Source organism: Oenanthe melanoleuca, chromosome 14, assembly GCF_029582105.1.
Source record: "Oenanthe melanoleuca isolate GR-GAL-2019-014 chromosome 14, OMel1.0, whole genome shotgun sequence".
NCBI lineage: Eukaryota > Metazoa > Chordata > Aves > Passeriformes > Muscicapidae > Oenanthe > Oenanthe melanoleuca.
This window is the reverse complement of record NC_079348.1, coordinates 14,698,885-14,726,123: the sequence shown is the minus strand read 5'-3', so window position 1 is coordinate 14,726,123 and position 27,239 is coordinate 14,698,885. Positions and strand designations below refer to the sequence as shown.

At 49.8% G+C, this 27,239-nt stretch overlaps 1 protein-coding gene across 1 annotated transcript in view; it reads right to left on the bottom strand.

Moving 5' to 3' along the window:
* Window positions 1-210: 210 nt before the first annotated feature.
* Window positions 211-27,239, bottom strand: part of LOC130259462 (syntaxin-binding protein 4-like) — a 46,701-nt gene continuing 19,672 nt past the window's right edge. The window contains exons 6-23 of the mRNA XM_056503761.1: window positions 22,186-22,271; window positions 20,337-20,430; window positions 17,494-17,502; window positions 16,941-17,082; window positions 16,655-16,761; window positions 15,754-15,904; window positions 14,184-14,256; window positions 11,277-11,374; window positions 9,678-9,774; window positions 7,439-7,566; window positions 6,871-6,963; window positions 6,317-6,382; window positions 6,036-6,224; window positions 5,473-5,589; window positions 4,274-4,323; window positions 3,306-3,436; window positions 2,008-2,065; window positions 211-1,254 (exon numbers count right to left, since the gene is read on the bottom strand). Of these exons, the coding sequence (XP_056359736.1) occupies window positions 1,152-1,254; window positions 2,008-2,065; window positions 3,306-3,436; window positions 4,274-4,323; window positions 5,473-5,589; window positions 6,036-6,224; window positions 6,317-6,382; window positions 6,871-6,963; window positions 7,439-7,566; window positions 9,678-9,774; window positions 11,277-11,374; window positions 14,184-14,256; window positions 15,754-15,904; window positions 16,655-16,761; window positions 16,941-17,082; window positions 17,494-17,502; window positions 20,337-20,430; window positions 22,186-22,271 (1,792 nt within the window). The 3' untranslated portion in view covers window positions 211-1,151. The remainder of the gene's footprint in view (window positions 1,255-2,007; window positions 2,066-3,305; window positions 3,437-4,273; window positions 4,324-5,472; window positions 5,590-6,035; window positions 6,225-6,316; window positions 6,383-6,870; window positions 6,964-7,438; window positions 7,567-9,677; window positions 9,775-11,276; window positions 11,375-14,183; window positions 14,257-15,753; window positions 15,905-16,654; window positions 16,762-16,940; window positions 17,083-17,493; window positions 17,503-20,336; window positions 20,431-22,185; window positions 22,272-27,239) is intronic.

Below are 27,239 nucleotides of genomic sequence, written 5' to 3'. Positions count from 1 at the left end.
CAAAGGATTATGTCTCCTTTTAAAAGAAGTCCTTTAATTTATATTCTGAGGTATACACTCCCAAGATTTAATTTACCCCAAGCTATGAAATTAAGCTTATCCAAAATTTCAGACTGGTTATTTATGCAATCTATTCCACCACACAGTTGCTGCTTTAGCAGTGCAGTGATACCTCGAGTGCAGGAGACACTGGGGAGGGTCGTGATTTTTCCTAAGCCTTTAATTTAGACAATAAAGGATCCACATGCTTTGAACCCCCACAAAGAAGATTTGAAGCAATCTTAACAAATTATTTGTAAAAGCCAGATTGTACCCCGTTTTCCTGCAACTTCTCAATGCATCTCCCCAGGAGCTGCCAAAATCAGAGGGAGGAAGAATGGTCTCAGGCTGTGTCTTTGTCTGTGAGATGCTGAACGCAGCAGCTGCAATCAGAACCCAGAGAGCAAACTCCTTGTGAGGAGTGTTTCCATTTTATTTTCCAGATCTCTGCCCATCTCAGATGGTTGCTGGCTCAGTCTTGCATCATGTGGATATCATTTCCCAGTGACACCAGGGACCTTTACTCAGCTATGTTCACTATGTGTGTCCTGCCCCACGTTCCACGGAGGGCTCGCTGTCCAGCCTGTGACCTACACTGGCCAGCAACTGCCTGAGGTGCTGCTTCCCACTTCAAGCACTGCAGCTGGGATGAGCTATACAAAAAGAATAAAAAGAGAAGCACCTATCCCAAGACAGCTAGGACACTACAGATTAAGCTGCTTTGATTACAGTCACTAAATAGACTTTGGTTTTTCATCTGAAATACCAAAAGGGATCTGTTGGAGACCCCTGAGTCCCTCAGGTACATTCATGCTACCCAGAATACAAGCTCTAAAAGGCTGCCACTGAAATCCAGGCCTCTGTAGCCTCTTGAGAATATTTTTCCTATAAAGCTGCAAAACCGTGAACAAAAAGCCTTGTATGATAACTCGGAGGTAGACACGCAGGGGAGGCTGCTGAAAAAGTCTTGGACAGTTGGGAAGAATTAGTCTTGTGTCAGAAAGCTTGTTCTCAGACTGCTTGGCCTGGAAGCTGAGGTGCCTGGGGGTGTCTTTCCCATCTGCCATGGGATGGATGGCTGTGGTTCAGAGCACCACCAAGCCATGGGATATTTATGTTGGTTTCTTAGGCAGTTCCGTTGGGCTTGGTGGCTGTGGCTGGTCACTCTTGGTCTGGCCTGCAGGAGGGGGCCACGTGGTCTTCTGATGAAGGTGGCTGGAAAGGAGAAATATGCCTTAGGTAGTTTAGAAGAAGGACACTGAGGATAATGTGAAGACAGCACTCCTTATTTAGGAGAGAAGGGGAAGCCACAGAGCTTGCCTGGTTAGACTGTGCAGGCTGAAAATGCTTTTCATAACCTTGAAATGATCATTTGCAAATGGGTACTTTGTACCTAAACAAAAAACTGTGCTGGCAGATCTTCAGGTTGAGTTAAGCTAAGAAAGCAGTAGGAGATATTTAGGTCTCAAAGTGCCCTTTTAGATAACTTTAGGAAATGGCTCTGTTAAATATAAGGCATTTAAGAGATTTCAGGGAAATTTAACAGCTTAAGGTCCAAACAAAGCCTTGTCATCATGCTCTCCTTGTCTGCAGCTTCACAGCATCTTGATATCACAGCATAGAGGATTAACATATTCAGTGATGCTTTTTCCCTTACACAGAGCACACTGTAAAAATGCCAGCTAGACAAGCCACAGAACCACAAATTCCCATCTGGCCTGAAGGAAATGCAGCATTTTATAAAGCAAAAGAGAAATCCAGGAATTCACACCGTGCAGGGCAGGAAGTCTCTTTCTGTCTAGGAATTTTACAGTATTTCTCTGTCATGGCCATCTGGAGGCCTCTGCTGGACTGTCTGATCAAAAATTGTCAAGAAACAGTTTCGGTTAAAAAACCCCAACAAAACAAACAGGAATTTTTAGTATCTGTGTTGTCCAAATTACAGACCACAGCAGTTTTGACACCTACTCCTTGTAATTTGGGATTCCTTCAGCAGGCAGGCACTGGTTCCTGTCCCATGGCAGAGCTGCAGATGGAAGCACAGAGCCAAGTGTTAGTGCAGGGAACGATGCTGCTGCATTATGATAATGCACATTTAAATGGGGCAGGAGCTCAGAAAATGCTGACAGTGCTCATAAACCAGAGGTGCTCCTGAAAGGCTGCAATTATTTCCTTTGTGTCTTGTGCTTTGAGACAAAGCCAGTGCTGGGCCATGGCCACACTGAGCTGGTGAAAAGAATCAAAGAGCAAGGACTGGGCACCTGTTTGGGGCTCTGCATTCACCTGGACATGACACTGAGGAGGTCAGACACTCATTTTCTGTGGCAAGAGACAAGCAGGGTCAAATAATTGCCACCAAGAAATGTTTATGGCTCATGGACCAGCTCAGAGTCCCAGACTGGGAGAGTTAATCCAGACTCCCAGGGAGTTGGATGCCTGTCCCCTGATTTTCCCACAGATGTGAGGAAAAGGGAGCATGGCTGGTTTTTACTCCAAGGAAACAGGGAGGTGACTGTTCCCTTCCCCTCAGCATTGCTGGAGTTGTACTTGATGGTGTAAGGAAAGTTTGGATCCTGGGTTTAAAGCTGTTGGGAAACTGGACTGGGTCCAGCAAGGGGAGCCCCAGACCTGCAGGGAGAGGCTGGGGGAGCTGGGCTTGTTTAGCCTGGCAAAGAAGAGGCCAAGAGGCAACTTCAGAGCCCCACTGCTATGTCAGGGGCAATTAAAGGATGCTGAGCTGAGCTGTTCCTGGCAGTGCAGCCGTGTAACCAGGGGCAGTGGCCACAGGCTGTCCCTGGGGGAGCTCGGGCTGGGTGCTGGGAAGATTTTTATCACAGAGCAGTGAGGGAACACCATCAGGAAGGCTGTGGATCTCCATCCTGGCTGCCTAAACCCACTGCAGGTCCCCTCTACTGGGATGGCCCTGCCTGAAGCAGAAGATCTGATCTCCAGCATCCCTTTCAACCAGCATTTCAGTGATTCTGTGAAGCCATCCTCCTGCTGTTAGGGTTTTTCCCCTGGATAAACACCTTTCCTCTGGCCCTGGGCACAGTCTTTGACTCCATACCCTGTCAGTCTGCATTGCAGATTCAAAGATGAGTCACATGGATATAGGGAGTGCAATTACATCTCAGTGAGCATGAGGGAACCAGGGAGGCTCAACTGGTATGGAAAAATATGGAAGGTGCTGGAAGCTGTCAATAACACTGACAGAGATCCCTGGGACTCGCTGGGATTCAGCTTTCTCTGGTTAATTGAGTGCTTACCGTCCTTGTTGGAGAGGATTGGTGCTAACAGTTCTTTAGCTTCTGATAGCAAAAGGTCAACAAGATCTGAAGATGGAAGAGATGTGTCTGAGACTGCATCTGTTTTATCCTCTTCTGTTTCGTGGTTGATGCTTATAAATACGGAAAGTGCCATCAATAGTTCTGTCAGAGAATGGTCATTGACAATCCTGGCCAGCCTCTCAGGAAGGATGTGCAACATAAGCTCTGTATGTTTGGGGGGTTGCATCTCCACCCCTCTGCATTCAAGGGTCTGTTAGACACACTTGCATTGCTTTGTTACAGACAAATAGCAAAGCATGCCCTAGAATTTGTCAAAAGCATTTCCCCCGGAATTATATTAGAAATAACCAACTTGGAATCTTAAAAACTGATTTCCATTCCTCTTAAAAACTGGCTTTTAAAGCCAGTCATCATCAATGGGACATTGACTTTTCAATGATTTAATCAGTTAAAAACACACGTGGAGTTGTGATACATTTATGCCCAAGTGATAGGAGATAGGCTCAGCTTAGAGGGGAAGCCTGAGCTCTAGTTCTGCAGCCATTCATGCAGCTGAGGGGCTGGAGAGTTCCTTGCTTACACTCTATCTGCTCTAACTGCTGATAAACAAGGATGTGGTCCTGGAGACAAAACTTGGTTTATGTTTGGAAAAGCAGGTGGGTCAAAACTCTGCTGCTCTGAAACAACCTGCTTAGGGTCTCTGCTGACAAGAGCAATTTAACCTGAGCAGAGTTTCAGCTACTCACTCCCGAAAAAAGCCTGAACAAAATCCCCCAGCACCAACCCACCAGCAGCCTTCAGATCATCTTTCTCCCATGGTTTCACTTCCAAAGTGAAAGTATGTTTAGAAACTCTGGGTAGGTTACGTGTGAAGCACCTTCCCCTGAGAAAGGTCAGAAAAGGACATTTCATGTTGCTGTTCACCATTCCCAGAAGCCATCTCCTACCTTTTCTCATCTGGTAAATGACTGTGTGTGCTCAGGACGTTGTAAATGTTCTGTCATGCAACAACCAAAAAAAAAAAAAAAAAAAAAAAAAAAAAAAGGTTTCAAACTTGTAGGAATGAATAATTCCTGAGAACAAACCCCATGGGTTTTTCCTGATGATCAGATTTAATATGACAGTAATCAGCTTCTGCTTATTCATTGCCCTTGAAGCTAATATCTCAAGGCCTTTTGCAGCTCAGGCAGCATTCATGAATCTAAAGACACATCTGAATTCTGCATTTTAATACCACTGCTAAAATATATGAAATGCAACACAAAAATCCTCTTCCAAGGAATAATTTCACAGGCTGCATTTCAGTGATCACTGCTGCCAGCAACCCCTGGCTCCTGGGTTAGACCTGCACGTGGAAGCTCTCATTACCATGCACTTCTCCAACACCACTGAGGGGTGGAGGAAAAAGGAAGATACTTTGCTCCAGTGCTCAAAATCCTCTGATGTTTGACCCTGGGGTCAAGTGAGATATATTTCCAAAGTCTGACCCCAAACTGCACAGGCTCTGGCACACAGTGCTGAAGCTCTGGAGGCATTTAATTCTTTCTTCTCTGGAGCAGAGGACACAGCATCTACATTTCCTTTCACTCCACTGTTTCTTCTTGATTTCAAGAGTTTTTGGGACAGCCACCAGTAGCCATAGCAGATACACTGAATACTGATGCTTCCCGTGCTGACCAGCTTATTAATTACACATACTGGTGTTCCCAGTGTAGGGAACGAAGTGGAAGAACTGCCAATTGAAAGAGTAAATTGTGAGATTTTGCAGGAAGTCTGGGGAAGGGGGTTGTGTGGGGAAGCACTGGAAGAGCAAAGCCACTCTCCAGGTTCCTATTTATAGAGAAGTAATCCTCAGCTCTAGCAAGGGAAGGTGATTTTGACAGCAGAGCTCCTGGAGCAGCCTCAGCACAAAGAGGCAGGAAGAGCAGAGCCACCAGCAAAACCTGCACCACAGAGTTTGCATCGCTCCCAGAGATACGAGGAGAGCTCAGTTCATTCCCTGCTTCCTCCTCACCAACAGACAGAGACTTTTTCGGGTGAGACAGCAAAAAAAAACCCCTCTTGCTTATGCAGCAGGAAGTTGATTGGACTTGCAAAAGCCCCCTGAAGGGAAGAGGCCTGGTGATGCTGCAGCTGCACAGCTCACCTGCACAAACAGGAGCAGTTTCCTATTGCAGATCTCCAGGCGCTTCCGTGACACTTCGGATTTTCGGAGCTGCCCTTCAGCCAGGGACAGCTGCCTCTTCAGCTCCAGGATGTCCTCCTGAGGCAGGGACACAGGAGGAGGGGAAAGCTGCTGGTGCTGCTCCAGCCTTGGCTTTTGGAAACAACAGTTTGTGACATTTGCTACAAGCACAAGCAGTGTCCTTTGGGAAGGGGCAGTGGAAGTTATGCAAATTGTTACACAGATCTAGAGGCTGTGTTGGCCTTGTGATCCCACCCAGCAAATGAGCCATGTGCTATTTCATTTTCTCCTTGTAAATAGGAGGAGGGTAACCTTAGTTGTGGCTGTCCCATCCCTGGCAGTGTCCAGGTTGGATGGGGCTTGGAACAGCCTGGGATAGTGGAAGGTGTCCCTGCCTCCGAGTGGCTGGAATGAGCTGAGCTTTATGGTCCCTTTGGGCCCAAATCATCCCATGACCCCATGAACCCACAGAAGGAGAGTCTGAAGGGTCCTGGGCTTTTCCCCAGACTGAGGGGTTGTGTTACCTCTATTTCAGAGACGTGCTTTGCTTTTTTCCCCGCCAGCTGCATCTTCAGCTCTGCAATCTCAGCCTCCAGCAGGTGGATCACTTCCTCGTAGTCCTGCTCAGCACTGTGGGCCTGTCTCTGCACCACCTCGGCCATCTGCAGTTTGCTCTGCAGGCTCCTGTTCTCTGACAGGAACCCCAGTGCCTTCTGCAAACCCAGAGCTCCTGATGAACACACCCTGTCCCCCTCAGCTGCCAGCCCCACACCCGCCCCCAGCACCCTGAAATCTCCTCACTAACTTGGTTCAGCCTCTGGAGCTCGTCCTCCATCGACTTCTTGCTGCTCTCCACTTCTCTCAGGAGAGACTGTGGGAAATATTTTCACCAGATTAGAAGCAACAAAGGACAGGACATTTTCTAGAATGCCCCTACCCACCAGAATATTATTTTACAGAAGTTCTGTGCACTTTGCCACACACAGGGAGAGCTTTCAGGGCTGTGCCCTGCAGAATGCCACCTGGACACAGCCAAGGTGCTGACAGCCAGGTGAGGGTGAGGACAGCTGCTGCTTCTGCTAATCACACTGGAATTCTTAACAAGACCTGCTTTTTAAATCCATTAACTCCCTGCTGAGAAGGAACTGCATGCTTTGAGTACAAATAAGTTTTCCTTTGAGGTTGAGAGTGAGAAAGAGGCAATTAAGGAGAGTGGAGGGTGAGAGGCTCCTGTGTGACGAGGAATGCACAGAATGCAAACTGGTGACTTCTCCAGAGGGACAGGCCACCCCATTACCCCCATGGAGAGCTAGAGCACAACACCCCAGCCAAGAAATCTGCTCTGAGGGGAGGCTCCACCTTCAGCCTGCGGACTTCGTGCCTCAGATCCCTCATCTCCAGCTGCAGCTGCTCCAGGTCCTCGTTGCCATTGCAGGTGAGAGAGTCAAAGGTCTGCAGGGAGAGGGACAGACTCATCACACACTGGCCTCCAAAAGGAGTCAGCCTTTTTATGCAATACATCAAAAGGCACATTCAATAATTCAGCTCCAGGATGGTTCATTTTGCCCCACAGAATTTCACCCTTTGATCCCCCATCATTGCTGAAATAGCTGAGCTAGGGTGAATTTTCACTTTGTGAACCAAATGAAATTACTCAGAATTGATTAATTATGGCTATTTTCCCTTCTGCATAACTGCCAGGCAGCTTCCTCATATTATCCCATAGATACTGTTATTTCCTTATTAAAAATGAGAAGTTTGAGGTCTTTTATAGAACTTCCTATTAAAAAATGATTAATGAATAGTTCTCCCTTTCTAACCCTAGAACAACCAGAAAATGGTCCTTTAGCTTTTCCCGTCTCAGAATTCCATGGATTTCATGTAGAAGATCCATGGATTCAGTGTAGAAGAGTTTGGGGTGACTGACCAGGGAGTGAAAAGCTGATGTATCCAGCAAATTGGCCACTTCATGCTGAGTGAAGAGCACAGAGCTGGAATCCAGACCAGCCTCGTCCAGCTCCTCCTGCATCACATCCCTGAGTGCTTGGAGAACATCTGTGAGAAACAAGCAGTTTTTACAGGCTAAAAGAGAAAATTGCTGTGTGTTAGGAGAAAATGCCACTGATTTTGAGGCCATCCACTGGTGCTGAGCAGGGTTTAGAGATGCCAGACAGGTTTCTCTAATAATCCTGGGTTTGTCAGCAATCCCATCAAGCTTAAATGAGTTGTTGACAGGCTTTATCAGGCTCCTGTTTCTTATCCAACTGAAAAAACCTACATTTTTAAAACCCAGAAAACCCAGGTATTTTCACAGGGGAGTTTTCATAACTGTGGTTCTGAAAGTTTAAAAATTTTAATGTAAACCCACATTTCCCTGACAAAAGGCACCTGCTGCCATTTCTCATGTTGCTGATTTAAACAAGAAGACAACTTGTTTAAGAGACAACTCAGTGAGTTCAGCACATAGGAAAGGTGTTAAATTGACAAGTCTGAAAATCCATGTTCATTTTGCTTACAGACATGAAGGAAAGCAGAGCAGCAGGGGCTGTGTGGGACAGGTGGGAACCATCAGGGAGGTGGCACCAGGGTCCCGGAGCTTCCAGTCACAGAATCACAGATCATGGAATGGTTTGGGTACAAAGGGACCATAAAGATGATCTCATTCCATCCCCTGCCATGTCAGGGACACCTCCCACTGTCCCAGGCTGCTCCAAGCCCCATCCAGCCTGGCCTTGGGCACTGCCAGGGATCCAGGGGCAGCCACAGCTGCTCTGGGCACCCTGTGCCAGGGCCTGCCCACCCTCCCAGGGAACAATTCCTTCCCAATATCCCATCCAGCCCTGCCCTCTGGCAGTGGGAGCCATTCCCTGTGTCCTGTCCCTCCATCCCTTGTCCCCAGTCCCTCTGCAGCTCTCCTGGAGCCCCTTTAGGCCCTGGAAGGGGCTCTGAGGTGTCCCTGGAGCTTTCTCTTCTCCAGGTGAGCACCCCCAGCTCTCCCAGCCTGGCTCCAGAGGGGCTCCAGCCCTTGGAGCATCTCCCTGGCTCCCCTGGACTCTCTCCAGCAGCTCCAGCTCCTTGCTGTGCTGGGCCCCAGGGCTGGGGCAGCTCTGCAGGTGGGGTCTGACCTGGTGGGGCAGAATCCCCCCTCCTGCTGCCCACACTGGGGCTCAGCCCAGCACAGGGGGGGTTCTGGGTGCTCACAGCCAGGCCATGGCCAGCTGTCACCCCAACAACACCCCAAATCCCTCCCCCAGGGCTGCTCTCCCTCCCTCCCCTACCCAGCCTGGATCTGTGCTTGTGCCTGCCCTGAGCCAGGCGCAGAACCTGCACTTGGCCTTGTTGAACTTCATGAGGTTCACATGGTCCCACCCTGAAACCTGTCCTGGAGGGTCCCTGGGCTGCAGCAGGAGCCAGAGACTCTTTTCAAAGGCAGCACATTTGCTAAATACCCCAAATCCTCCTTATTTCTGTTACCACAATCTACAACACCAGTCACTCATAGGAGAGGGCTGTGGTTCTGTGTCCCATCCCTCACTCTGCACAGAACATTGATCCAGAGGCCTTGTGACTGTTCTCTCTGCTGGGGATATTGCTGATGGTTTTGGGTTTTTGCTGAAAGCTTTCTGGGGAGCAGACCCTGTGGGCCAGCCATGCTCTGGATGGCCACAGAAAGCAGAACTGGCTTCTATTTTCTGTGTCTCCTCTGGCCAGGTCCTGCTAGGAAAGCTGGGATTTTAAGGAAAGTAAGCCCTTGCACCAACTTTCTTTTAGTCTGAATTTACCTATGATAGGACAATGGGAATGGCTTTAAACTGACAGGGAGTATGTTTAGATTAGATGTTAAGAAGCAATTCTTCCCTGTGAGGGCAGTGAGGCCCTGGCACAGGTTTCACAGTGAAGCTGTGGCTGATCCATCCCTGGAAGTGTCCTCTTGGACAGGGCTTGGAGCAACCTGCCATAGTGGAAGGTTTCTGCTGGAATGAGGTGAATTTTGAGGTCACTTCCAACCCAAACCATTCCAGGATTCCTTGATTCTACAGAATGCCTTCTTTTGTGTTTGTGACTTTCTCTCTTTATAGGCTCCATCACTACCCCACTTCTGTCCATTTTGGCTGCCAGTGAAGCCCAGAGAAATGCCAGACCCCCTGGGCAGAGCTCCTGCTGACCTCCATAGGCCACAGTCCCCTGCGAGTCAGTGGTCAGGCTTTGCCGCAGCTGCCTCTTCTTCTCCTCAGTCACATCCAGGCCAAGATACTGCAGAACCTGGAGCAGAAACAAGGAGCCTTTGAAAAGAAAAATACTGGAAAAGCAGCTCTTTGGCATAAGCACTGGGAAGACACTTGGTGCTGGGTTTCTCCAGGCAGCATCTCCCAAAGGAACAGGCTTGGATTGGATTCCCAGTCTCTCCTTTGCTGCACATGTACAGAAATGTCTGTTCCTGAAAACAGGTTCACATCCCTACAAGAACTTTTATCTGCAATCAGATTTGCAGCTCAAATGGGTTTTCAGGACTTTTATCAAAAGCCAGTGGAGTTTTAGCAAGCTTCCCCTTTCTCTTACTGCCCAGAAATTGTGTGGGACCAGGAAGATAAAAACTATCAGCAGAGTATTTCTCATGGAGAGAGGAGACATTCAAACATTTTGCTCCTCCACTGCATGTTTTACTCTCTCATTCCTCCTGATGCTTTAACTTCTACTGATATTTATCAGTTCAACCTCAGGGCAGCACAGAAGCAGATAAACCTGTGCAAGCCCTACTTCCCTGCTGGCAGCAGGAAGCTTTTAAAAGACAAAGCTGAGCTCAGCAGACTGGGGGAGAGAGCCCGAGTGAAAGTTCAGCTGTGCCAGGCTGCACTCACGGCACCTCTAGGAATTCCCTGGGAATCCCAGTGAGGGCCCTTCACCTTTCCAGCAGACCAATCCCTGGGATCCATCTGCTGTGCCTCCATCAGCCCTGTGCGAGGCACTGCGGGATGACTGAAGTGACACTGGTGGGGCTGGCCACCCCAAAGCCACCTCAGGCTGTGCCAGTGGGTGTCACCCCGCACTGTGTCCCCGCTGCAGCCTGGCACGGTTTTAAAGTGAAGCACAGTTTTTAAAGTGGAGCCAGGCGCTCCTGCCAGCCGGGAGGAGCTGCTTTGTCCCCGCGAGGAGCAGAGGTCGCTGTGCAAACGCCGCCCCCGGTCCCTGTTTAGGAGAATTCCGCGGCTCCGCTGCGCTGCCGTCGGGTGGCAGCAGCTGCTCGTACATCGGGGCTCCGTGGTGTCCCCAGCGCCGCACCGAGGGCTCTGTCCCCTCATCCCACCCCAAAACGCCGGGGCCAGACTGGGACACGGCCCCCGAGGCACCCTGCCCCTCACCAGGGTCCCGCTGAGCAGATGGGCAGCTCTGCTCCCTGCCCTTCCATCCAACGAGGGAAGAATCAGCGGTTCTGGAGGCTCCTCCATGAGACATCTCCTATCTCAGCCTTCCCTCCTTCCCTAGCAGTGACAGCAGCACCAAAAGTTTGGAGAGCACAACCTTAGTAAATGGTACGATGTCCAGGGGAGGTGCAGCTGCCAGGAAAAGACTTCTGGAGCTTCATGGAGCACCAAGAAATAGCCAAGGGGAGCCAAGGGATGTTTAAATGCACAGTCAGGATGCTGCATGCTGTTTACCTTCAGAGGCTGGACTCAGCCTCCAACAAACTCACTGAAGATGGACAATTCCCTGCACAGTGCACAAGGAGGACACCTTGCTTTGGGGAGAGGGACCCTGCCACTTACCAGTTCCAGTTTTCCATCCTTGAGCCGGATGTGGGGATCCAGTGCTACTCTAGGTTTGGTGCCTGAAGCTGCTTTGTAGTTAGAAGCTGAAGCAGGTGCTGAAAAATCAAAAATAAATATTAATGGGGAAGCATTTGGGTAGAGGTCTGCAAAGCAAAATTCAGATCTCTTGTTGTGTGAAATATAAAGTGTGTGCAGCAGGGGAAAAACTCAAGTCCAGGATTTACTAAAACCAGCTCTGGAAGGCTGAACTAGGCCTCTCTAGGAAAGACTGGATACTGGAGCAAATCCTTCTGAAACTGGGCTTCTGCATGGTTTAAAATGAGCTATTTCATCCAGGGACAAAGTGCAAAAATAGCACTTTGGAAATTTCCAGTCACAGAGTTTTGTGGAGTCTTGAGGTGATGATGAACTATGAGAAAAATTAATTAAAATCTGCCTAGTTCTTGTCTACTCTGATTAAGCAAAATGGAAAGAATTCCTGACACACATGGGAACGAACAGATTAAAAGTGATGTGGAAAAGCACCACTCTGAGATTTTTTTTTTTTCCTCCCCAAGACTGCAAGAATCCTTGAACTCTTTTCTTGAACTGCTCAGCTGGGCAGGCAGGTTTTTTTTGGGTAGAAGGAGCCACATGTGTTGTGAGGCAGCGAGAGGCAGAGGCAGCAGCTGCTGTGCTGGTGAAAAGCTGTCATGAGCTGGAGGATCCAGCTGCCAACAGCTGGCCCAGCATTGAAAAGGTCCAGAGCACCAGCCCTGCCCCTCCATCCCTGGAGGGAACCCCTTTCCCATGATGATTAACCCTTGCCTGTAAGGAACCATGACACTCCCTGGGAGAAGGCTGGAGAAGGTGTTTGCTGCTCCTGAAGAGCCCAAGCAGACCCCAGAAGGATGCAGGGTTGCTGTGCCTGCCCCTGCCCACACTCAAACCTTCAGGTGACAAAATTCCTTCTAGTGCCACTCACAAGATCTGCCCAGGGAGCAATTCCTTTTGCCTGCTCAGGATCTGGTGAACATGACAGGAAGCCCTGGTGTGCCAAGCAGCACAGCTCCTCTGGAATCCCTGCAGCACTTCTCCCCCTCCTGTCCATCAGGGTGCCAGTGAGGAGCAGCAGAGGTGCTGCATAAGCCTCCTAATCCAGGCATCCATCTGCTCTGCTAAGGCCAGCAGCTGGGAAGCAGCAAGAGGTAGCAAATGGGTTTGCTGGATCAGCCACCACCACTTCCCTCTCCAGGTTCAAGGGCAGAGCCATGGCTAATCAGGATTAGCTCCATGTGGCTTTGCTGTCAGCTCTGGACAGCCACATCCAGGGCATCCCTCAGGCACCCAGAGAGAGGCACTGCCTGGCCCAGGCTCCCAGCCTGGCCACTTCTGTCTCCATGGATGACAACACTGACACAAAGCCTCCCATACTCAAATCCTGGAGTGATAAAATCCCCCAGCTAAGTCAGGCTGGGGTCACTGGGTGGTGCTGGGCTGCTCTGTCCCCATCACCAGGACTTGGTGCCCATGGTGGCCACCTGGGAGAGTCCCTGGCATCTGCAGGGCACTCAGGGCAGGGAGGACAGAGCTCATCCCTGTCCCAGGGCCTCTCAGTGGAGCATGGAAGGCAGAGCTGAAGCTGCTGAGCTTGCCCAAGGTGAGCCAGGCATTCCTGGGAGCAGCTGCTCCATCTCCTGCTGATCCCAGGTTTACCTCCAGTGCTTGCTCTGAGCCTTCCAGTGGGGAATCACAGCAAGGCACAGGGATTTGTAAGCAGAGCTGATGTCCCTGGGAAGGAAGGGCTGTTGGACTTGAGGCTGCAAGAATGGTGGGCAGCACTCATTCAGGATTTGGGAAAGTCCATCTTTCCCTCAGGGCAGGAGTGACCTTCCTGTCACAGGGATATGGAGTACCTGGTGGAGATTATCTCCCTGGGCTCTGGGGATTACTGAGGTTTCCTCAGGAGTATTAAGGGAGTTGGGAAGCTGCAGGGTGATTCAGGTTCACCCCCCATTGCTGCCACACTGTTGGATGAACAGAGTGGGTCTCTCCACAAAAGGTAAGAGCTCAGGAGACCCAGAGCATGGAAATAAAATACAGAATGGAAAAATTAGCAAAAAATTGAAGTTTGGATGTAGAGAGAAATCTGATTTATTTAACATCTCTAAACCATTTCCCAATTTGGCCAACTGAGGGCATCAAAGCCTGTTCAGAGTGCAGGGCTGCTGTGTGCATCCCAATTATTACCTGACTGTGTGTCCAAGACCCCCCATTCCCACCAGAAGGGAATGTGGCCTGTGCAGAACCTGCTGCGTGTCTGAGGTGGGCAAAGCCCCTGCTGCAAATGAGCCACAGGCTGAGAGTGGAGGAGTTTATCTCCTGTGAATACCTCAGTCCTTGAATGCCTCAGTAAAGAGTTTTGCTACTATGGGCAAACATGGACATAATTACTACTTGTTGAGTGAACCAAGCTGCTGCCTGCCCTCTCTCTAAGCAGGCTGAGTGTCACTATCACCCCATTAAATTCCACTCCAGCAGTATAAACACTGCTAAAAAATGTGGTGATAGGACAAGGAGAATGGCTTCCCACTGGCAGAGGGCAGGGCTGGATGGGATATTGGGAAGGAATTGTTCCCTGGGAGGGTGGGCAGGCCCTGGCACAGGGTGCCCAGAGCAGCTGTGGCTGCCCCTGGATCCCTGGCAGTGCCCAAGGCCAGGCTGGACATTGAGGATTGGAGCAGCCTGGGATGGTGGAAGGTGTCCCTGCCCATGGCAGGGGTAGGATGGGATGGGATGGGTTTTGAGGTCCCTTCCAAGCCAATCCATTCTGTGATTCTGTGGTTCCATAATTTCACAATCCTCAGCTCTGAGGAACCACAGCTGTTTGTCACCCACACAAAGAGATGTTTGGGCAGGACTCACCTGAGACTGTAAGCTCTGGTGGGCAAATGTCCGGAGACAAAGAAGGCACAGGAAAAGGATTTTCACGTCTGCTCTAGAAAAACAAGACAAAATGGCACAGACGGTTGCTAAGAAGAATCTGTTGGTGTAAATAATGAGCAGGAGATAGAGGAGTTCAAGGCAGAGCCATCTCTTGTGCAGGTGGGCCTAAAGAGATTCCAGGGGTTTCTCATGGAGCAGCTGGCACAGGCTGAGCCATCCCAGAACCTCTGATCACACCCAAACAGCTCAGTCCTTACTGTAACTGTGCTTGAATGCTGGGGCTGGGTTTGACCTTGTCTGGTTTCTCCACAGAGCTTCTCCCTGAAGCTCTGCATCCAACCCAGCAGGGAGGACCCAAATCTGACCACTGCCAGGTGGAACATTTACCCCAAACCCATAATTATCTCCGTGAAAGGAAGGAAGCTGAGATCAGTTCATACCCTTTCTTGTGTGCTACATCATGGCTGAAAGCACAAGAAAGATGGAAAAATGATCTGAGGGTGAGCACCACCAAGACAGCTCTGACCCAGCTGGGACTTGGGTGCCAAGAGGGGCAGAGGACTGGTGTGAGTTCATACAGACAGGCTGCATGCCTGCCTGGGGCAAGTCCAAACCTCATTAGAAGTTCCATCTTTCAGCAGCAAAGTGAGGAAAGGAGCCATTTCAGTCCAGCCACTGGTGTGATTTCATACAAGTGCACAGCATCACACACCTGGGGGTGAGGGGTCCAAGCACAGCCCTCAGGCACAGCTCCAGGAGCTCTGGTGCCTTTCTAGGGCAAGTCCCAGCCTGGTGCACCCAAAGGCAGCACATATGTGACACTCATGCAAGTCTGTGTCCCCACAGGGCTGGAAAGCAAGATGTTTTGTGAATGGTCTTGTATGAAAGGAACACCCACCAGCCCCTCTTGAAGGGGGCAGAAAGGACACCAAGCATGGCAGCAGTCCAGGAGGGGAGTGACAAATGCCCAGAATGGAGCCACAGACCCTGAGGGTTGTGTGGATAAACCCTGTCCAGCCATTCACAGCTCAAGCCCTTCTCTGCAAACACAGTGTGGAGCTTGGCTTTGCAGGAGGAATGAGCCTGGCTTATCATTAGAGCAGTCAGGAGCAGGAATGGGCTGTGCAGGAATGCTGGGGATTCATCCTCATCAGAGGCCCTGAAGAATAAAGAGTTGTGCCTGCCTTTGGCTAGGAGCCTAGATCAAACTGACTCCAGAGATCCCTTCCAGCCCTATGACTGGTGCTGAATGAGATGCTATCCTCAGAACAGCTTTGGTTTTTTTAAACCTGAGACTCCTGAAACAGGTCTGAATGCAGGCCCTGGAGATGAAACTCCTGTCATTATCTCCACAGATCCATCTCTGTCTCAAACTCAAGAGAGAAGAAATTATTTCAGATTTAAAACACCTGCCTGCAGGTAAATACATCAACAGTGCAGACTTCCCACTGGGTTTCCAGAAGTGCTACTAGGGTCTCCCTAAAGGAGAGTTCTCTGATCAAGGAAAGATCCCAGGATTGATATCTGTTAGAGATGAACTTCCACCTACCTCTGGGGACCTCACATGGACCTTCAGCCTGCAGGAGCTCAGGCCATTCCCCACAGCCTTTGGAGGCAGGGATGGGATGTTGGGAACTGACAGTCCGGGATGTAACCGTCCCCTCCCAGGAATAAAGGCCACTTCTGTGCTTCCCTCGTGTCTTCAGCAAACAACAAACACAGAACATCTTATTAACAAAACTAAAGGCACAGAGCTGCAGAGCTCCCACGCTTGTGGTTCTGTCTCCAGGATAAGCTCAGCTAAGCCTGAGCAGCCTGCACCTGGATCTCCACCAGCTGCATTCCACTGAATCATGGCATGGCTGAGGTTGGGAAGACCCCTAAGATCACTCAGTCCAACCATTTCCCAGGTACTGCCAAGGCTGTCACTGACCCATGTCTCCAAGTGCCATGTCTCTGTGGTTTTTGCACACATCTAGGAATGGTGATTCCAGCCCTGCCCTGGTCAGCCTGTGCCAAGGGCTTCACAACCCTTTCCATGAACAAGTTGTTCCTAATATCCAATCTAAACATCCCCTGGCACTACTTGAGGCTGTTTCCTCTTGTTTTGTCACTTGTTAATTGGGAGAAAAGCCCAATCCCCACCTGGCTCCACCCTCCTGTACAGATCCATGAGGTCTCTCCTGAGTCTCTTTTTTTCCCTTTTTTTAAACTTCAGTTCTGTTTCAAAGCTCTGCTGGGCAGTGATAGGAGATACTCATGAGGCCCAGAACACTGGGAAGGCCTGGATTACAGTTCAGGATGATCCATGCCTTCAGGATTTCTTTAGGTGACCACCTTAAAGCATCATTTAAGACTAATAGAACCCTTGAAGCCAAACCTTGGTATGAAGTGTTCTGCCTAAGACTCAACAGCACCTGATGATGACAGGAAATACTTTCTATGCCTACCTGAATTTGGCTTTTTCAATTATTTTTCTGGCCTCCTCATGTGTGCTGCCCACCAGGGAATCTCTGTTGATAGCAATGAGTTGGTCTCCAGGTCGGAGCCGACCATCCTAAACAAACAAAGACACAGCATTGAGAAGGGAAATCTCTGCCCAGAGCCTTCTCCTGCAACACAAATCCTCATTAGTCCCTGCAATTATCCATCTACTCTTAGAAAAGCTGCTTCAGAGCAGCCACAGCCTGTAGGAAAGTCCCCCTGGCAGAGCTCCTGAGCTCCCTGCCCACTTACTTTGTAGCAGTCCCCATCTGGCAGCAGCTCCTGGACATAAATCATGGGCCCGTCAGGCCTGTTGGATCCACCACTGATTGCCAGCCCCAAGCCAGAGGAGTTTGCTATAGAAATGCTCTGGATTCCTGAGTCCATGGAGTAGCTGCAAGGGAGAGAAGTCAGCAGGTGACTCGAGGTGATCTGGGTTATCTTCTCGTATCACTGAGCAAACTGCCTGGACTTCTTTCCATGCATGATCCTTCTACCTTCTCCAGCCTTTTATTTGCACCCTTTCTTCCACCCATCATTGGTAAGGGGAGCTGAGGGCTCCGCTCTTTGGCAACATTGGTCAATATTATGAAGGTGAGTGATTCCCTAAATCCCAAATAGGATTTAGAGAAGAAATTAATGATTTAACCAGAATATATTTGGCATTCCTGGTTTTATAGCCAAAAGCACAGAAATTATCAAGATGGTTGTTGCTTGAATCTAAAAAAACAGACAGCAATTTGCAGATGGATCAGCTGTCAGGCAGCTCTTAGCAAACATCCCAGTGAAGCTCAGGATACAGAGCTGGGTGTGTCTTAACCAGGGTTTGGACCCAAAATCATGCAAGAAATGGGCATCCCTTACAGCCACACCCACCACACCCTGAGTTGCTGCTGTGGAAGCAGCAGTCAAGGATGAAAAGAAGCAGCAAACAGGCTGGACCCTTCCCTCCAAGAGCTGCTGGTCAGGACTCAAGAGGCCACCAAGGCCCAGCCACAGTGGTGGCCCTGTGGCAGCAGGGAGGTCTGGCAGGACAGAGTTGTGGCAGCAGAGATTTCACTGAGCCCCCATGGGCAGCACTGCACCAGGGGAGGTTTGGGGAAGGATTTGGTGGTGTTAAAGGATCAACAAGCCTTTTCCTCCAAATGGGATGGGTGCAGCTGGTGGGTGCAGCTGGCTTTTTGCTTCCCAGTTTATTTCCACAGCAGCCACTGCCCCAAGAGTCTGCACTGGCTCCTGGTGTTACAACTTCAGGCACAACAGCAGCTGTGCATCCCCTGCCCCACAGTGCTCCCAAGCAATGCCATCCCTGGTGGTCAGACACCCCAGTGGAAGGGTGCATGTGCCTTAGTCTTATGAAAAAACATTACTTTAAGGTGAATGATCTCAGGGAAATGATGTCATGAAATTCAGCATTAAAATGCTCTGTTCAACCCAAAGTCTCAGACACTGACTGTGATGAGATTGCATCTCATCCAACTGCCATTGCTCAGTGGAGTGGCAGGACCTCAGGTGATGCCACAATGAGAAGTCACAGCCTGGGGACAACCTCTGGGGAGCAGTGGGGGTGGCAGCCACATGCATGAAATGATAAGGCCCAAATTACATCTCACAGCTGATCACCAGTGCTCAGCTGAAACCAGTGGTCTGTGATTCCAGGGGAAGACCACTGGGGCCTGGCACCAGCATGGGGACAAGCAGAACATGGCACAGCATGGCAAGGAGGCCACCAAGACAGGCCCCTCCAGCCTAAATGCCCAGAGGGGTTGGAGTGGGATGATCTCTGAGGTTCCATCCCACCCAACCCATTCTGGATTCAACATCTCAGCCTGGGGGGAATTAACAGCACAGTAAGGATGCCTTGTCCAAACCAACTGCCAAGCAGATGATCTGGTGTCTCCTCTGTGTGGGTGTCTCACTCCATGCAAGCAGCTTAAACCTCTGGTGCCAAATATTTGTCCTCTTCAAATCCCTCATAAGCTGGTATTTAGCAAGAGGATTTACTGGTTCTGCAGTGAGGGCTGATTCTCTTTACCAGTGACTTGGCTTGTTTGTGCTGGCAAAGGAGGGGAGCTGTGAGCCCTAGGGACAAATGGTCCCCATTCCACAGGGGTGAACACCCTCCTTCCTCTGGAGAAGGGCCCTGGAGATGAGACTCTGCAGGAAAACCAGCTCTGCCTGTCCAAACCCCCGACCTGCAGAACGTGCAAGGGCAGATGGCCACATGAAAACACTCAGGGAGATGCTCTGGCCACCACAGGGTGCAGTGACTGCAGGCTGATAACCCCAAAGCAAAGGGCATCCACCAGGGATGTTTGCATGGAGTGCTGCTGGTGCTCTTGGAGCATGGGTCAAAGTGCCAGGAGCAGGGCAATAGGAAACAAGCTCCAAAAGCACCTCCTGAAAGCAGCAGCAGCCTTGCACCACACTCTTCTCGTGGTTCATAAAGTGATGTGCAGGGCCCTCTCAGCTGGCTGTAAACCAGGGCCTCACCCTGGGATTCAGGGGGGAGGAAGAGGAGCTGCTGCATGGGTAACCATGGTGCTTTCCACCCTTTGGGAACAAACATCCCAGGAACAGCCAAGATGCCACCAGCACATCCAGAAGATGTTGTGGCCTCTGAACCATTGTGGTGATAGAAGAGTAGCCAGGCTACAGCCCACAAAAAACACTCTTCTGAATTTGTCGTCTCTTTGGAGCGATGAGAGGTTGTGCTGTTTAGTACTGTTCATTTTTGTACTGGGAAGTGCTTTGCCTGTTATTTAAACAGGTTTTTTTCCACTTTTCTCTGAGAAAATATTTCCCCAAACCAGTTGGGGAAGGGACTGCTTGAATCTGTTTCGTAAAAGAACCCCAGTCAGAGGTTTTCTCCCTAAATTTGCTCTAAACCAGGACAAAGGGACATAAGGATGAACAAAACTGCTCAAGAAGCACTGGGATGATTTCTTGGGTGTACCCCTGTGTCTTGGGTTGCAATATAGGATGTGGCCAGCAATGTGTATTCTACCACCATCTGTTGAACCCGGGTGGGGCAGTGACCCTTATCTCCTGGCACATACCATCTGCTAATGGGCATCTTTGGGACAGGGTGAGGTAATCATCTTTAGCTTTTCCACAACCCATCCTCCCTCCAGGAGATATCTCCTGTTAATGGCCATTCAGTCCCACTGTATGGCTGATAAAATTGCATCATCCCATTGGGAGATGCTCCAGCCAGGGGAGGAGCCAAGCCTTTCCTACCCAGATAAAAACTGAGATTTTGGACACCAAGGTACCATCTTTCCACTGGATTCCAGAGGAAAACCAGACCTTTCCACATCATCCCTGGACCTTCAGAGGAAACTGCACCTTCTACAGGAGCACTGCTTCAACTGAACCACATCTGCCACTGCAGGAGGATGCAGCCACCATTGAATGGGACTGTGCCAACACCCTGACTGACTGACAGGTGTCAGCTTGGATTCTGACTCTGGCAGGGTTGGGATTGCTCTTTGTAATGTTATTCTTAATTCCCATATCTTTGCCTGAGAGCCCCTTAATTTCAAATTATAATATTTAGAGGGAGGGGGTTTACATTCTGCATTTCAAAGAGGAGCTCCTGCCTTTCTTGGCAGACACGTGTCCCCCAGGCCGGAGCTCGGTACGTACTGTGCGGGCGCCGGGCTGCCGCCGGCCGGGCTCAGCAGCAGCGGGCTCTGCGAGCGCGACGACGAGCCCGAGGACGTGCTCTCCAGGTACCGACCTGCACACAAAGGCACGTCAGAGCAGGGCACACAGACCCCAGAACACCCGCCCCCCTGTCTGCTGCTGGAGCTGATGCACTCCTAGATTTTAACCACGTGGTGGTTAAATGGAAGGGCTTAAAATAAGAGTTATGTGTTGGGAAGGGTCAGGATGTGACAGCAGGGTCTTATAGATATCTATGTGTAACAGAAAGGTGTTTGAATGTAGAATCTGAAGAAGGTTTAGAAATGATAGCAAGTTTTGATATTGAGAGGAATGTCACATTTGTCCTTACAAACAAGCTGTGGGTCTAATGGTAAATAAGATTAGCACCGAGAGATAAAAGAAACAATGGGATGGATTCACTGATTGATGAATGGGAAAAGATATTTGCCTTTACAAACAAACTGTGGGTTTGCTGCTAAATGAAATTGGATATCAGAAGATGAAAGAAGCAACGGGGAAAAACTATGAATTCTACAAGAATTAAAAGTTAAAAGGGAGGGTTATACATTAGAGGGGAATCTCAGGTATCAGGTGTTTGGGAAGTCTGTGCCTCTCAAGTACCTCAACCAATGGGGAAAGAGAGAGGGAAATGCAGCTGGGAAATTAGGATAAAAAGGAGGATTCATCCTCCAAAAATTTGAGAGACCCCAGGGGAATGCCCCATGGCCTCTCCCTTTATTCAAATGAAGCTAAAAGGTCTCCTCTGTCTCCTTTTTGGACACAAACCTCTGGTGTTTGTGGATTAATTTTTCTAACAATATAGAAGAAAAGAGTTGCTGAGCCAGTCTTACTGGGTAACTAAGAAGGCAAAGAGCAAGTAAGTTGGAAGGGGCTTTAATGACTCTGAGCAAAAGATAAACCCACCTCAAACAAAAGATGTTTTTACAAAAAAAAAACTATTTTCACAAACAAAAATACCATGTTGCAAGTAAAGGAAAGAAAGCATTATATTTTTTTCTTGGTTGTGCATTTTATTACATAACAACTAATTAATACCTTTACTATTACTTATAGCCTATCATGCCTACTAACATTACCATATTCACTTTACTATTTTCCAATCACAAAAAGTTAGTGTGTTACAGTTTAAGCTAGAAGTTGTTTTTTAGTTTTCTTGCAGTGGAAAATTCTGAGATCTTTTTTCTACTTTTTGTTTGTCTGTGAAAATTGTTCTGCTTGGTAAAAACATCTTTTGTTTGAGGTGAACTTATCCTTTACTCAAAGTCATAAAAGCCCCTTCCAACTCACTTACTCTTTACTTTTTTAGTTACCCAATAAAATCTCTCAACAATTCTTTTCTTCTACATCAAAACTTGCTATCATTTTTATACCTTCTTCAAATTCTGGTGGGATGCCAAGGCGTAGGGAAAGCTTCCTTCCCCAGGCACACACCCCTTTGTGTGCTGGCATCTTGCTTAAGTCCACCTTGTTGCATCTCATTAAACATTTCCCATTTGCAAGTGAAAAATAATTATTTTTGAATGGATTATTGATGATATGCCTTAAGATCCAAAAAATCTACAGCTGCCCTTCTTGATGGAGTCACCTGCCCAGCACATCAGTTAGGCAGAATTTGGGGATCACTTTCCAGTTTCACTTGATCTCCCCCGTGGCAGCACCGGCCACGCACTGGGTGCAGACCAAGGGTCTGCAATAAAGATGAACTTTCTCCAGAACTCCACCCCAGCAGCTACTCAAATCCAAGCACAGCTCCTTCAGAATGGCACAGGGATAAAGGGAACTCTCCCAGCTCCTGTGAGCTACTCACTGCCGCCGTGCAGCACCGGCGAGCTCCGCGCCGAGCCCGTGTTGCTCTGCGAGCCAAACTTCTCCAGCAGCTCAGAGAACTCCTTCCTGCAAACAAAACCTGCAGTCAGTGTGGCAGGGACTGGGTACAAGGCTGAAGGGCTCTCCAGCTGTGGGGAGCAGGCAAAGCTTCCTCATGCACGAGGGAACACCCTGGTTTTGAGAGCTGGTGCAAGGCTTCAGGTCCACAATCAATCTCATGGCAGTGCAGCTTTCCTGTGGTGGGCTGGAGCTCCAGAGTGTTCCTTCCCTGCCCTGCAGTGTGTTCAAGGCAGAAGGAGCTGGGAAGGGATGTATCCTTAAATCTTTATGTTCCTATGATCCTATGGCTCTGCTGAGAACTGTCATTCCTGAGAGGGCAGATGAACACTGGAGCCCTGCCTTGCATCCCACCTCATGGACCTTTCTTGAGACTGTTTTCACCTCCCAACTATAAGGTTCAAAAGTTTTGCAAACACTCCACATCAATTAAACCCTGCCAGAAGGAGCTGTAATTGTGCAAACACAACCCTATTTGTATCTTGGCCTATTTGTGACCCCTTCTAGGACAGTTAATACAGGTTATTCTCTGGTTTTTCTCCTATATTCCTGAACAGAAAGCAGATCCTTTAGCTCTTGCTGCAGTAAAGAGAGAGATGGCTTTTGGAGTACCTGCAGAAGCATCAGCCCACTCTCCCAATCCATCCATGATGATGTTCTCCACGAACATCACAAGCCAAACCCTTGGAGCATGACACCTCAACAAAGACCTGCATGCAATCTCATCCCCCAAATCCCCTGGAAAGTGATCTCCATGCCCAAGCACCAGAAGCTTTGCTCCAGGTTGAGCTTGACCACTATGTGTGGAGCCCCTGATGAGCTGGAACTCCCTGTACACCACAGCTGATTTGCTTCATGTTCTTTTTTTGCTGAGTGGGACATCCTGAGTTTCTGAACTCTGTTAATTACCATTGTTCACATTTACCAGCTCCTGCTCCTTTCTGTAACCTTTCTTTGAGTTGCTGTGAGCCCCTCACATCCTTTCAGATGAGGAGGTGTGGAAAGGAATAACATCTTTACCATGTTCATGTTCAGCAGCCCTCTGATCCATCCCCACCACGCTGGCTCTTTGCCCTCATGTCCCTCTGCACTGGGGATCTTCCCTCCCTTCATAACCCAACCCCACGTGATGGGTCTGACCTTTTGGCAGAGAGATCCTCATGGATGACTAATTTCTTACACATGCCAGTTAATAAGCATCCAGGCAGTGGGAGAGACCCTGAAAATGTTGTTTCAGTGGCCACAGTAACACCATTAGATGTGGTCTTTGAAGGCAGGAGGGAATCCCCATGGGAAGGTGCCTTCCTGATGCCATAGCCCCAGGAAAAGCCTGGTTAGGAGTGGCTCCCTCTCAGGCTTGACAGTCAGACAGGCTCAAGAGGTGAACTGGAGGGAGCCAGCCACAGCAAAGTTCCTGAGTGAGGAGGCTGCAGTGACACACTGGCAGACGCTGCGTCACCTGCGTTCCTCACTGGGACAGATGCTGGCTGTTATTGGCTGGATTACAGTCAACAGTATTAAATGATGAATGAATCATCAGCTCCTCAGGTTCCTGCTGGAAATGCTCTCAGTAATTTACATTTTCCCAGTCACAACCAGCTCATTAACAAACTTCAAAGACCAGCCCATGCCTTATCTAATATTGCCATCAAATTTATGCCTTATTCATTCCATTTAATGCTAATTTAAAACCCAAGTGTCACACAATGCTCAGTGACATGCCTTGGTGAATCCCAATATTTGCATCCATACTACTGTCTTTATCAACTAAACCCATTGCCTTAAAAAAGACCCTGACTTTGTTCAGAAACCCCATATCCCACAAAGCTCTTTTGGCTTTCACCTCTTGGGTACAAACTTCCCAGGAACAGGCAAGATGCCACCAGGACATCCACGAGATGCTGTGACCTCCCAGTCATTGTGGTGATAAAACAGTAGAGGGGACATGAGGATGCTCAAAGCCATTCTCCAAGCACTGGAATTCTTTATTGGATCTACCCCTCAGACAATATTAGAAAAATTTCTCCACTGAAAGGATGTCAGGCTGCCCAGGGAGGTGGTGGAATCACTGGAAGCATTCAAAGAACATGTGGATGTGACACTTGAGGACATGGTTTAATGGTAGCCTTGGCAGTGGTAGGTTAAGGGATGGACTCGAGGGTCTCAGAGGGTTTTTCCAACCCAAATGATTCCACAAGCTCTGGGAAAGCAGAAGGACAAATCAGCCCCTGGTTTGCTGATCCGTAGATCCCTGAGCTGAGCCTTGGGTGGATCTCAGCAGAATTATTCCAATTTCCCAGTGAAGCCTCTGTGTTTCTGCAGCTGATTCACACCAGTTTCACTGGCAGCTCACACAGCCATGGCCTCACCCCTCCCTGACCCTGTGCAGGGGCAGGTCCAACACTCTGGAATCTCACATGTTATTGCCAGTGGTTACCAAGCCACCAGCTCTTAGGTTTTGTTTAGGGCTGGGTATTTCTGTGGTCATCTATTGTTCCATTTTCCTCAGATAATAATCCACCAGAACACAGAGCAGGTTATAAAGCCAAACAATGGCTGAAATACTCTTAGTCAATGCAAATGCAACTGGTGCAGCAGCCCTGTGACCCTGCAAACCCTGTCACCAACCAAACTCTGTCATAAGTGGGGACATGCATGGGCTCAGCATTGCTTGTTGTTGTTTATTTTGTGTCCTGAAATTCATCCACAAAGGAGGTTTCTCATTATTTGCTCAGGATGAGCTGTGAGACTGGGTCCAGCCCAGGGACAATGTGACCGAATGTCACCGTCCAGCTCCTGCTTTGGTCAGTCCTGCCAGCCCCAGTTCCAGCAGGGACACAAACACATGACTAACTTGAGGCACACACTTACCCCAGCAGAAAGTAAAACACTTTCTGGTGCCAGTGTCCTGGGAATTAATTTTGTGCTCGGTGCTGTGTTTGGAGGAGTTTGAGGCGGGCAGACAATGCCCAAACACCGATTAATGAACGAGTGCACACAAGGAATGCCAGCAGCCCTGGCTTTGTGCTTCCAGACACCAACAGGCTTCAGAAGATGTCTTTAATATTTAAAATTTGACCCTTACTAAAACATTGTGAACTGTCAGCTGCCTGCAGGACTAAAATGCCCAGCTTTATTAAAAAACAACAACCATGGCGTTGTGTGAGGTGGAAAGTTCATTTTAACAAGCCCTTCTCCAGTCTTTTTTCATTAGGATGCAAACATTTGAGGTCTGGAGGATGCTTGCAATAGAACTTGGCCCTGGACAGCCTTCAGCCAGCCCCAGGGTGGGATGGGGGGTCTGCCAGGAGCAGCCAGCTCCAGGATGACTTTGCTGCAGATTAAGCAGCAGGGGGTCAATCTCCCCACAGAAAATTGTTGTTTTATCTCATAATGCCTCTTTGTTCCTGGGAGAACAAAGGGTGAATCCTACATCAAAGGTTACACAGCGTCTGGAAACCTCAGCTCTGCACCACAGCTGGGAGAGAAAGTGAAGCCTGTGACATCAGAAATTACTGGTTTGTCTCAAAAAAAAAAAACAAACCTGCAGGTGAGTGGGAGCCATGAACCCAGAGCACTCCAAAGGAGTCACAAAGGCAGATTTTCTCACCCACAGCTGCAGTGGAATCAGGGCACCCACAGCACACACCCAGCTGTGTGGGGAGGTCACAGCTGGAGGGGAGGGATGGGGCACCCAGAGAGCCCTGGACAGGCTGGAGAGGGGGAACTGTGAAAAATTCATAAAGCACAACGGGGACAAGTGCCTGGCTCAGGGCAATCCCAAGCTCCAATCCAGGCTGGGCAGAGATGGAATTGAGAGCAGCCCTGGGGGAAGGATTTGGGGTGTTGGGGGGTGAGAGCTGGCCATGGCCTGGCTGTGAGCACCCAGAACCCCCTAATGCCCTGGGCTGAGCCCCAGTGTGGGCAGCAGGAGGGGGGATTCTGCCCCACCAGGTCAGACCCCACCTGCAGAGCTGCCCCAGCCCTGGGGCCCAGCACAGCAAGGAGCTGGAGCTGCTGGAGAGAGTCCAGGGGAGCCAGGGAGATGCTCCAAGGGCTGGAGCCCCTCTGGAGCCAGGCTGGGAGAGCTGGGGGTGCTCACCTGGAGAAGAGAAGGCTCCAGGGACACCTCAGAGCCCATTCCAGGGCCTAAAGGGGCTCCAGGAGAGCTGCAGAGGGACTGGGGACAAGGGATGGAGGGACAGGACACAGGGAATGGCTCCCACTGCCAGAGGGCAGGGCTGGATGGGATATTGGGAAGGAATTGTTCCCTGGGAGGGTGGGCAGGCCCTGGCACAGGGTGCCCAGAGCAGCTGTGGCTGCCCCTGGATCCCTGGCAGTGCCCAAGGCCAGGCTGGATGGGGCTGGAGCAGCCTGGGATAGTGGGAGGTGTCCCTGCCCATGGCAGGGGTGGGATGGGATGAGATTTGAGGTCCCTTCAACCCAAACTCTGTGACCCTTTCCCTCTCTCTGGTGGGATGGAAGCAGTGCCAGGCACAGGTGCATCTCACAGCTCTGTCAAATGCTGGCTGTTTTCCCAAACTCAGCTTTTGTCCCTGGCACACCCAGGCTTGCTGGAGTCAGCCCCAGCCCTCCCCACCAGTTTAACACCAAGTGCTCAGAACAGCACCATGAGCTGGGCTGGGCTGTCACTGTCACACACAGGGCTGGCAGGACAGGAGGGACTGTCCTGGGTGCACAGCAGGCCAGCAGCAGCTCCAGCCACAGCCCCTCTGCTGGGAAAGCAGCATGGGCAGAGTGACCTGGGAGCTGATCCTGCCCCTTTACCTGTGCCCAGTTCTGGGCCATGTCCAGGGGAGGGAACAGAGCTGGGGAAGGGGCTGGAGCACCAGGAGAGGCTGAGGGAGCTGGAAAGGGGCTCAGCCTGGAGAGAAGGAGGCTCAGGGGGAACCTTCTGGCTCTGCACAACTCCCTGACAGGAGGGGACAGCCGGGGGGGTCGGGCTCTGCTCCCAGG